The sequence below is a fragment of the Triplophysa dalaica genome, chromosome 1, assembly GCF_015846415.1.
Source record: "Triplophysa dalaica isolate WHDGS20190420 chromosome 1, ASM1584641v1, whole genome shotgun sequence".
Lineage (NCBI taxonomy): Eukaryota > Metazoa > Chordata > Actinopteri > Cypriniformes > Nemacheilidae > Triplophysa > Triplophysa dalaica.
Window position 1 is genome coordinate 34,752,644 of NC_079542.1, and position 12,579 is coordinate 34,765,222.

The following is a 12,579-nucleotide window of genomic DNA, read 5'->3' on the forward strand; positions in this document are numbered from 1 at the left end:
CGGCGGGCGCAGTCCCGCCTGAGAGAAACGAACCGGAGAAGTTTCTCTCTGTGGAGAAGGCGAGGCACGGCGAGGGGACGTGAGCTCGCCTTGCCCCGAGCGCTTAGTTCCACTTCCCCGCTGCTTCGTCCCGGCAGGGTGAAGCGGGAGGGAAGGAGGGGCGGAATCGCTCTCTGAAAAGAAAGCTATCCGCGAGCGCAGAGAGACTCATGCTCTCACAATGAGGGCATTCTGTCTCTCCGAGTGCGTCCTGAGCGTGGGAAACCCCCAAGCACGAGACGCAGTCGCCGTGCCCATCAGCGGCGTGGAGGCGGACCCCGCACGAGTGACAGGGACGGCGCGGCATTTGAAACAACGCAGCAGGAAATTTGCTCGGAAAATGGGTCTTTTAGCTCTTTGCCGGATAGCGGCAGGGAAAAGGATACGACGCTGCAGGAATCAGCGGAATCGCTGAGCAGAGAGGTCCAGTCCGCTGCAAGGCTTTCTCGACGGCGAAGCTGTCAGTCCGGGTAGCGAAGAGAAGTCGTCGCTGAAGGAGAAGAAATCTGAGGTTCCTACGGCGATGTGTCTGCTTATATAGCCATAAGCCCCGCCCCTTTTGGCGGGCGCCATCGCCATGGGCCCGTGCAGCTTCGCTGCCATTGGCGTAAAGTTTTACTTTACACGCACCAATGGCCGTGCAGCATTTTCGCTGCGTTATTATAAAGCTTCAGTCATCGGAGAAAAGGAGTTTTCCCCATAGCGTCCTGCTACGCAGTACGAGTGAAGTATCGATAGGGAACTTGTCATTCACATGTCCAAGTACAAAAATTACTTGTCCAAAGATAAAAAAAATAAATTTCATTTAAATTCGCAATAAAATTGTTTCGGATTAAGATTGGTCAAGCTTGCTTCTAAGCATTTTAGCAAGTGTGCTCTTTGGCCACCTGAATTTGGTTATAGGCCTACTCTCTGTGACTGCTATAAAACAAAGGCAAGCAGTAATTTTTATTATTAGTCTTGCACATCACTGGTGCTACAAAGGTTTAAAGTTTGGTAGCACAGGCCAAACCGTAGGAGCACAAGTATAAATCGGCTGATCTCATCATTAAAAACAATTTGCAAGTGCAGTTCATCATAAATAGACAGGTAACTGAGAAAAGACATTCATGTTACATACATATGGATAAATTAGGGCCATATCATTTTAGATTATCTAAATTTGTTTGAATATTTCGAAGTTCTGTTTTTTTTTTTTTTTTTTTTTTTTCATTTATTGTCCACATAAATTACTATAGTAAACTGCAGTAAAATTGTCATATACTATAGTGTTTTTAAACATTACTATAGTATACAGTGTTTATCAATTCATTACAAGTGACAAGTTTTCGGAAAGACGCTTGAGTTTTTGTGTGTTTGCCGATAGCTTCACTCAAACAGTAAAGCGTCCGCAAAATACACTCTCAGAGGGGCGAGTGTAACAAGCTCAGAAGCGGCCCGAACCCAGAGCTCAGAGCTCACCCCCGGGGTCCTGCTGCAGAAAGCGAGTTCATAGGGAGGTGGAGGGATGTCTTGTACAACCCCTGGCAAAAAGTATGGAATCACCCTTCTCAGAAGATGTTCATTCAAATGTTAATTGTGTAGAGAAAAAACCAAGCACATATATGCCACTGAGTAGGGTAGGGTAGGCGAATCATGTAGGAGATGGGAGCATATAAAAGGAACGAGCGACCGGACCATCGAAGAGAGAGGACCGGGCCCGAACTTGTGTTATGTTTGTATTTGTATTTATATTATGTTTTGTTCGCCGGCGGTCGTCCGTGAGGGGCCGCCGGCTGTTATATTAATTTATTAAATGTTTAAATGTTTGCCGGTTCCCGCCTCCTTCCTTCCATTTTATTGAGATGTGTTACAGCCACAAAACAATTTTCACTCAACAAAACAATATTCTGGCTGTATAAAACACTTAAAAAAAGAACAAAGAAAGATAACTATAGTCAATTACAAGTGTTTTTACAGATCAAACAGAGGAAAAAAATATGGAATCACACAAATCTGAGGAAAATTATATGGAATCACCATACATTTTGCATTTCTAAAACAAACACCTGTATCTGATTACAACTGCTAATTAGTCTGTAGTTAAAAAAGAGTGCTTGCACACATTAGTGATGTGTTGAACCAAGATGATTGACATAACTCATGGCTCCAACACGAGAGATGTCAGTTGAAACAAAGGAGAGATTTTCAAACTTCTCAAAGAAGGTAAATCTTCACAGAATGTTGCAAAAAATTTGGTTGTTCCCAGTCAGCTGTGTCTAAAATCTGGACCAAGTACAAATCAAATGGAAAGGTTGTAAAAGGGAAGCGTACTGGTAGACCAAGAAAGACATCAAAGCGTCAAGACAGAAAACTTAAAGCAATATGCCTTGAAAACAGAAAATGCACAACAAAACAAATGAGGAACAAATGGGCAGAAAGTGGAGTTCATGTCTGTGACCGGACTGTAAGAAATCGTCTAAAAGAAATGGGATTTACATACAAATAAGCCAAACGAAAACCATCATTAACATCTAAACAGAAAAAAAACAAGGTTTCATTGGGCTGAAGAAAGACAATCTTGGACTGTGGATGACTGGATGAGAGTTATATTCAGTGATGAATCACGAATCTGCATTGGGCAGGGTGATGATGCTGGAACTTTTGTTTGGTGCCGTTCCAATGAAATTTATGAAGACAACTGCCTGAAGAAAACATGCAAATTTCCACAATCATTAATGATATGGGGTTGTATGTCAGGTAAAGGTATGGGAGAGATGACAGTCATTACATCTTCTATAAATGCCCAAGTTTATGTTGAGATTTTGGACACTTTTCTTATTCCATCAATTGAAAGGATGTTTGGTGATGGTAGCATCATTTTTCAGGATGATAATGCATTGTGCCATAGGGCAAAATCTGTGAAAACATTTAAACAGGAAAGACATATAATGTCAATGGCATGGCCTGCAAATAGTCCGGACCTCAATCCAATTGAAAATCTGTGGTGGAAATAAAAGAAAATGGTCCACGACAAGGCTCCAACCTGCAAAACTGATCTGGCAACTGCAATAAGACATTTGCTTGAGACAGATTGATGAAGTATACTGTTTGTCATTAGTTAAATCCATGCCTCAGAGAATTCAAGCTGTTATAAAAGCCAGAGGTGGTGCAACAAAGTACTAGTAGTGTTTTTATTTGGTGATTCCATATAATTTTCCTCAGATTTGTGTGATTCCATATTTTTTTCCTCTGTTTGATCTGTAAAAACACTTGTAATTGACTATAGTTATCTTTCTTTGTTGTTTTTTTAAGTGTTTTATACAGCCAGAATATTGTTTTGTTGAGTGAAAATTGTTTTGTGGCATATATGTGCTTGGTTTTTTCTCTACACAATTAAACATTTGAATGAACATCTTCTGAGAAGGGTGTTTTCATACTTTTTGCCAGGGGTTGTAGAGATGGCAGAGATAACATTTCTGGTCTATTTATGAGAAGACTCGCTTGAGCTGATAGGGTAGATCCCATGATTGCTGATAGCGAACCAGCCCAGTTTGATAATATGCTCCGGCGTGATAGATCTGGATAGAAACATACACTTGTTTCTTGTTTATTTCATTTTATTATTCTATTTCATTTATCCCATTTATTACAATATTCATCACTTCTATTCATATTATTTGCAGGGGGCACGGTGGCTTAGTGGTTAGCACGTTCGCCTCACACCTCCAGGGTTGGGGGTTCGATTCCCGCTTCCGACTTGTGTGTGTGTGTGTGGAGTTTGCATGTTCTCCCCGTGCCTCGGGGGTTTCCTCCGGGTACTCCGGTTTCCTCCCCTGGTCCAAAGACATGCATGGTAGGTTGATTGGCATCTCTGGAAAAATTGTCCGTAGGGTGTGAGTGCGTGAGTGAATGAGTGAGTGTGTGTGCCCTGCAATGGGTTGGCACTCCAGCCAGGGTGTATCCTGCCTTGATGCCCGATGACTCCTGAGATAGGCGCAGGCTCCCCGTGACTCGAGGTAGTACGGATAAGCGGTAGAAAATGGAATAGAATGTAATGTTTCTTACAAAGTTTATTTGGGTGACTAGATTTAAGATTCTCAAGTTTTTGGCCAAATTGCTTCAGAAAGTTTGCACAACCTACAAAACAGTGTATTCTGAACAAACAATATTGAAAGAGTTTGAAAGTTCCCAAGATGCACAGTAGCATGTTCAATTCTGTGTTTCTTTTTTTTATTTTAAGATTAGTGTTTTCATTCGTGCTTGCTTAGTATATGCATAAATATTGTTGTTATTGTTAATTATCTGTTGTGTTTAGAGTTTTTTAATGAATGATGGTTTTTGATTGTTACCATGGTTGAGGTTTGTGTGTTCAATGTTCAGGTGTAAGTGTATGACACAGTAGCAGAACTGGGTACTGAGGATTTCCCAAAATTCTGATTATTATTATTTAACAATTGTTCACGTCCGTGAAACTTTTTTGAGAAGCTTTGGCAGAGGATAGTCTCATTGACAGGTAGATAAAGTAAAATAAACTTTACAACTAGTGCTTGATCCAAGAAAGTATTATTTGGGTAGTTTGTTTTTAGTATTATCTTAAAGTTAAATCGATAAATATGTTAGTATTGAAAAATATGTTTACTCCGGGTGCTCCGGTTTCCTCTCACAGCCCAAAGACACGCAGCTTAGGTTGATTGAAGATTGAAACCTCCCCAATTTGTGCACAGAACAGACTTGTGTTTGGATTGACTGGTTCTTGCCAAGAATACAGCCTGAGATGCTAGATTGATGTTAGGAATGCATTAAATCAAACAAACATGAAAAAGATGTGCTAGTGTGAGTCCTTTTACTTTTTTATAAAAATGATGACAGTTTTTTTATTGACATTCTCGATGTGGCATTAAACTTTAAAAAAATATTCATTAGCAATCTCAGTTACATTCATGAAGTGGCATTTTTACAACCATTGATGCCGAACTAGCCTATTAGAATACACACAGGTTGCTGACATAAATACATGATTGTTTCACTGTAAATTAGTTAAATGTGTAATGTTTTGGATTACACTGCACTGTGTCTCTGTCAGTAAAACACAATTCAAATTAAATATAGTTAAACTCACAATTCATGTTTAAGGGTATACTTACGTGATCTATTTATATTTAAGTATATCACTATTCATACAGAAAGGAGATTCAGAGCTTTATTATAAATAAATATAACAATTTACTTGATAAAGTGTGGAGGAGCCCCACACACTGCCTTTGCACAGGGCCTGAGATCCTGCGCTACGTCCCTGTGCGTGCGTGTGTGTGTGTGTGTGTGTGTGTGTGTGTGCGTGTGTTAATAAATAAAACAGAGATATTGAGGAATTTCATTCAGTCACAATAGAATATAATTAAAAACTAAACTAAAAACATAAAACATAGTAAATTAAAAAGAAATAAAACAGATTAATTAAGGAATTGTCATAGTCATAATAGAATAATTTAAACTAAACTAGGGTTAATATCATAGACTGTATAAAATATGGATATAGTGTCCATGACACTATATGGTTTGTGAAGAGTAAATACAAAGCCTAAAGTAGGCGGAGCAATCCGTCGCCATTTTAGCATCGAGTCACTCCCGGATAATTGAAATGGGCAAAGATGCGCGACACGACAAGAGCCTGGTTGCTGAAACCACTTTTCACTCAAGTGCCCACTCACCTAATTTGCAGAATTTTAAGGCTGAATATAATCTAAACAGATGAGTTATAAAAAATCACCCATCACAGTTGTAATAAAGGGCAAAATTAACTATATAGACCAACAAAAATTATTTGTACAAGGCTGTAAACAAGTTTTTTTATGCTGTAAAGTTTGCCATTTTAATATGGGGTTTAATGAGATTCTGCTCTGTTTTGGATCCAGCCTCTAGCGGCCAGTCGATGAACTGCAGTTTGTCACTTCCGTGTTGGTTTCACGAGAGACCAGAAGATTGCCTCTTGGTTAAAATATATATGATTACATGAAAACTATGCACAATTACATAATATTTAAATGCTTGTGTAAAGGATTCAGGTTAAGGATTTTTATCACAAGATCCTGTAAATTAATCGGACAATTTGGAAATTGAAAATACTAAGATTGCTGCTGTCTAGATGGGCATTTGAAGCAAAAATAATATTCGAAGATCGATGAGAAATATTCGAAAATTAGTTCTCATCGGTAGCTACACAGCCTATTGTCGTGCTAGTGGTTAAGCAGGAAGTGGAGAAATATATGTGACTAAGGGATTATGCGAAGAATTAAAAATAATGCCCAAATTCTCAGCAAATCAGGTATTTAGTTTCTTTAAGTGTGTCTTTCTGTTGGAATAGATGATAGTCAGTGTGTGAACAGTCTGAAAACATCTGATCTGCCTGAAATGAAGAGTATCTTTCATCCAGCAATGATAACATACATCCTTTGATAGAACCAACAACTTAACCATATACTTTTATATTCTTCACTTTATGTTCAGCCTTTTACATGTTATTGTATTGTAATCACTTTATTAATTTAATTTAATCCTCAGTAATTTAAGTAATTTAAACAAACAATAAAAACTAAAGAGAAAGAAAATATTAAAGATGAGTGTTTACGTTCAGGTGCAATTCTCTGGTTGTCCTGCAGGTGTCCTCTGTCCTCTGTCTTCTTGAGGATTTATGATTACTTCAGAGCAAACGCTGAATCCACTCAATAGTGTTTAAAACAGTTATCATTTATTTTGTAGTATTGATTTCTGCATTATCTCTGTGAATATTCAAATCCACTGCAATAACAAAACAGTCAAACTCTGAGGAAATCATTGATAGCAGTTCTGTGAACTCTATAAAGGCTGGAGAATATTTTTGAAGCCTGTAAATAATGATCAATAAACTGCGTATATTAGCACCTTTCAGCACAAAACCTAGATATTCAAAAGACAAGTACTGACCAAATGACACTTGCATGCATTGAACTTGAAGACTCTGAAGTGTTTGGATGAGTTCACTTCAGGAGTTCTGACTGCAGTTTGTGGAGCAAGTAGATTCCACCACAAGAGACATTTTCTGTATCATCTGTTTGAATGAAGGCAGATGTGTTTTGCTGTATCCGGAATGTAAACGACTGGTTGTGGGAGGCAAAAGTGCCCTTCTTCATAGTATTATTTCAGTCCTGAAGAGTTGAAGTTTGAAGTATAAATCGTAGTAAAATCCGAGAAAAGCACAGAAACATGGAGCAAAGCGCAGAGCAGTAAGCAAGAACATCCAAACAGTAGTGAAGCCAGAAGCATGTTGTCTCAAACATTTAGATCACAACTTTCTTCATGTAAGAAGAGCTGAAGGAGACACGTACCAAGTGGATTGAAGAATAAAAACGTACAGTATATATAGACATCAATTCATCACAATACTACAGAAGGGAACTGACTGTGATCACAGATTTGTTTTGTTTTCGGAGGTCAACACACATGTAAATATCACCAGACTTCTTCAGAGCGACCCAAAGTGATTCATCTACACTTTCAATAATGTCTAAAGTCAAGAAGAAGACTTTTCTCTTCTTCACTGACAGCATTTCAGTTGAACAAACATCAGGTTACATTAGTGATAGTAGCAGTGCATCTCATTTCATCACATCATGAATCATTCATTAGAGAATCTGAAGTTCAGTTCATTTCATCTCATGTACTGAACGCCTCTGATGTGAGACACAAACTATTGAAAAGTATCTCATCTCAGCTTTCATTTCTTTTGTAACAGCTTTCTTAGGCTTTGTCATGTGAGTGCTTGTTAAACTTGATCACCTTACATATACATTTACATTTACATTTAGACATTTGGCTGACGCTTATATCCAAAGTGACTTACATTGCTTTTATCCTATACCTTTTACATAGGTATTTGCAATCCCCTGGGATCGAACCCACAACCTTGCGTTGTTAACGCAGTGCTCATACCACTGAGCTACCTTAAAATATCCTGTGAATAAATCTTCAAATTCACTCAGAATGTGTTTTCTTTTCTTTCATAAATCATTTGTATTAAACTCAAAGTGCTTCATGATTCTCTGTCTAGAATTGCTCATGAATTTTTCTCTCTGATGTTAAAAGTTGTCTTTGTATTGACATTCAAGGTATTTCTGATCTAAGCTTCAAATCTTCCAGATCTCTTATAGATATGACATTATAATCTTCACGTGTATCTGTCTTTACATTCAGTGTCTGATTCTTTATCTTTTGTTTGTGCTTCTTTTCATCATTTTGGTAGAGTTCAGTCTCCTTCATCTCTGTGATTCTAATGAACATTTCCTCTTGATCTGATACCATGAGATCAGTTTCATGTATTTAATGTTGTTCATCTGTTCGTGTTTGAGTCATTTTTCACAGAATGATTTGTTTTGTGACAGGCTTTATATTTCAGCAGCAGCTGTGAAAGGACGCTCATCATATAAAACAGTTGATGTAAAAATAAGGTGTGTTTACACTGTAACATGAAGAATGATAGAATTATTAGACCAGTTTACTGTGAAATATTGTGTTCACTAATATCTGTTCAAACACACATAAATTATGTGTATCATGTGTGAAACAACAACAACTTATAGAACTACAATATAAAATGATGTTTTTGTCCTGTATGATTATTCATAAAGCATCTATGAATATAAAATCATATTGTTTTTGTTGTGAGTGGGTAATAGTCGTGATTAATAATAATACATTTTCTCTTAATATCAGCATGCTCTGTTTATATTTTATAGTAATTTTATTAATTTATTAATTTTATGACAAACATGTCATGTTTGTTTCTACAGTTAAACAGAAACAACACAGAAGTGTGGGTGTAATGACTTTTGACATTCATTTGATGTGTTTTGATTATAATGCGTTTAAAATAAAATAGGAACAATCCTAAAGTCATTCCTCTAATCTCCTCACGTTCTTTCTCTTGATCACAGTTAAACTGCATTGTATGAAGCACCAGAAAGATTCATCTCAGAAGGTTTGGAGGTATTTTGCTGCAGGATGTCTGTCAGTATTCAGATAAACACATCAACAGTCAACTTTCAACTTCAAGTATGTGAAATGAGTAGTGCTTGATCAAATGAAAAGTCATCCACACGTACTTGCACATTCACAGTTTATCATCATTACTGAAGACGAATTAGGTTTAATGAAAAAGGACATGATCATAATCTCTCATTTATATTTATTAATTTAGCACCTTTAATTCACAGCGAGTAAATAAGTGAGAGACTTTACCTAGAGATGATCACAAGTGAACATTTGTGTTTTTCAGTATCAGTGGTGTAGACTGAACTCTTCTTACTCTTTAACAGACATATCCTCACAAAATTGTCACAATGTCCATATTAGCAAGTATTCTTGTAAAAGTAATCCATCGTGTTTTAAAGAACAAACAGTTATTCTTTAATTATTCTAGAAATTCTACATCACATTTGTTCAGTTTTTTTTGCCAAGTTTGTCATGTTCTGACAGTAAATAGGTGTTTAAGACACAGTTAACTGTTTGGCTAACTTTTTCTCTGGACCTAAAATCTGCCTAAAAATTGAACAGAAATAGAGATTTTACATTTATTGTGATAATTATCGTTATTGACTGATATGAATTATTTGTATAATGTGATCATTTTTCCAGACATATCGCGCAGAACTACAATCTACTGACTGTGAACTGATGAAATAAAACACAAGACAGTCACGTGTGTGTGAAGCAGACCAATAACAACACACTGCAGTCATACAGCGTCCTCTACCTGTCTTTACACACTTCAATCACACAATCTTTATAAACAAGATGGTATCAAATTGTGATGAACTTCTAACTGGAGCATCACATTTGATAAATGCAGGAAGATTATACTCAATGTTCTGTTCTTTATCTTTTATACTTTTCTCAGTTTTGCATTTATTTCTCCATTTATTTCTGCGTTCTGTTGTGTTTAACTGCATCTGTGTGTCTGCTGTCTGGATTTGTTACGAATATCTGGCAACCCTGTCCTCAAGTCAACAGGTAAAACAGGAAACAGATAAAAGTGAAACTATTAAACCCGAGACATTTTGAGATTAGAACAGAGATGTGAGCAGAAAAAAACTAACTCTGTCAATAACCTCTAGGAGAAATGAAGTGACGAGTAAATGATTCAGTAGATGATATTGTAGTGATGAAGTGAAGATCAACAGCTCTACACAGGTGAGAAGTGAACTGCTGACAAACACTGTCTAATATTAGCAATAATAACATTCCTTCTGGTTTTTTTTACGACACGTAAACCAGCGCAGCAGTTAAAGATAGTTTTGACATTCAGACTTCTTTTGACTGTAAATGTGCATCACAGCTGCTGTAGTCATGTGGACATCATCACAGTTTATTCATTGTGATTTCTAAAGTGTTGTGACGCGGTTCGTCTAAATCAAAATCTGCGTTTATTATTGTGATTCATTTTTAAATACCACGATTAACTCAAACACCTTAAAGACTGAAACCAGCGTCATTCAGCTTTATGTCTGTTATTTTCACAGCAAACTGTTTGTTTGTCAAATATTGTCGAGTTCTTTAACTTGTAATAGATTTATGAAAAGTTTCACAAACAAACTTGGTTGTATTTTGTTATAATAATGTTTGTATTTCCATTGATCTTTGAAATAATAACACACATGCTGTGTCAGTGAATGACGGCACATTTTGTAAAAACAATTCAGATAACTCATACAACAAGGAACAAACAGACCGTCATGATTCTTTCACATGATCTATATTGTTCACGCTCCTGAAACATTTTGCTTATTAACCAAGAAAAATATTAATGTCTGATAAAACACTTATGAAACTTTCAAAGATATTTTTTGACTTTTGTTGGTTGGTCTCACATATTTGACATTTGAAAGAAATACCCTAACTGAGCAGATCTCATCCCCCATTGACTCCCATACTATTTGAGATCTGCTTGACTACTGGCATTCTTCCAAATATCTTCCTTTGTGTTTTGCAGAACAAAGAAATGTATACAGGATTGGAACAATCTGAGGGCAAGTAAATGATTCCAGAATATTTTGTTCACTTTAAGTGAAGCCTGGATGAGCCACACAACACATGAGCTATCCTGAATTGTTTTACAGTTGTGTATTGGGCTTTCTAATCCGTGTCACCTCGACCCATTCAGATGGCCTTATACATGACAATCACTGGCATCACTCAAACACAGGAAAAATGAAGCTTTAAAATCATCTGCTACAGCAGCACATCTAATACTTGTGAAATGATGTGCTCAGTTTTCTCTGTGTCTGATGTGATGTGATGAGCACATGAACTCCAGACATACAAACACTGAGACTTTCATGTGAAGAGTCAGTATGTGTGTGTTCACTTCCTTTACAGCTAAAACATCATCATCTGAAGTGCTGTCATGAGCTCCACAAAGAGACAAACACACACAAACACAATGAACAACAGGTGAGAGAAAGTTTGTTTTCTATTCAGTGAATGAACATTCATGATCTTCTGATTCACAGCAGCTTTAGTCATTACCAACAAATCTTCATTTCTACACAGAAATCTTTCACTTTTACTTCTCAAACACCACAACTAATTATCATGAAAGAACATGCGAGAAACAGGATAGTTGTATATTTTTGAAGGTTCATAATACAATAACCATTTACATTTAATCATTTAGCATACGCTTTTATCCAAAGCGACTTACAGAGAGTTCAGGGAGCAATATGCGATATCTCATACAGAACATGAACTGTTCGATGTAACATTAAAGTGTAAAGTGATAAAAACCTTACATTTTATTTATTTCCCTCTGAGCTGAAGAAAGAGAGACTCGTCTATTGTAAGAGAAGGAGATTGATGTGTGACATTAAGTAAATGATGAGAGTTTGTGTAGTTGTTTATGAAACAGTATTTAATAGTTGTTTGTGTTTGACTGACAGAGAATCTGCTGAACTCAGCTGTGTGTCCATGAAGAGTGATGAGTCAATGGATCCTCCACTGAAGTTCAATGCAGGAGACTCTGGTGCAGATGTGAAGTGAGGACAAATACACACATTCATCAGTTGTGTCATTTTTACACATAAATACAGACTTTAGAATTTTGTACCGTCAGTAGGATTACCAGGGTGCGATTGGTGTCGGGGTAGAGGGGATCATGCACATGCTTGTTGAGAATGCACAAAGCAGCTGCTTCATTCAGAATGTAATTCAGAATGTAAAATTCAGAGTCGTCTGTATGATATTCATTTAAGCAACATGCATTTACATTTAGGCATTTATCAGAGACTTTTTTTCCAAAACTGAGGAAACATTGAGAAAATAAATGTCAAGGAGTCAGCAATAATAGAAGAAATGCTGTCAGAAGTTCCCAGATTTCACTGTTACAGGTGTCAAGTGCTCAGAGAGGAGGGTTAGTGTTTTTTTGGATAGTAAGAAGAGCAGTTAGCATGAAAAAGATTTTGAGATTTTTTGTTTTTTCTTGAAGAGTGTCAGAGATGTGTTGACCAGATTGAATGTGGAAGATTAAGTGTG

The 12,579-nt window shown here is 36.9% G+C and overlaps 1 protein-coding gene across 2 annotated transcripts in view; it reads left to right on the forward strand.

The window, feature by feature from the left end:
- Window positions 1–10,113: 10,113 nt before the first annotated feature.
- Window positions 10,114–12,579, forward strand: part of LOC130412217 (NLR family CARD domain-containing protein 3-like) — a 35,354-nt gene continuing 32,888 nt past the window's right edge. Inside the window, exons 1-4 of one of the 2 annotated variants that reach the window (XM_056737445.1) lie at window positions 10,114–10,242; window positions 11,042–11,082; window positions 11,428–11,502; window positions 11,988–12,083. In XM_056737445.1, the coding sequence (XP_056593423.1) occupies window positions 11,456–11,502; window positions 11,988–12,083 (143 nt within the window). In that variant the 5' untranslated portion in view covers window positions 10,114–10,242; window positions 11,042–11,082; window positions 11,428–11,455. The remainder of the gene's footprint in view (window positions 10,243–11,041; window positions 11,083–11,427; window positions 11,503–11,987; window positions 12,084–12,579) is intronic. The other variant, XM_056737520.1, reaches the window with a different exon arrangement.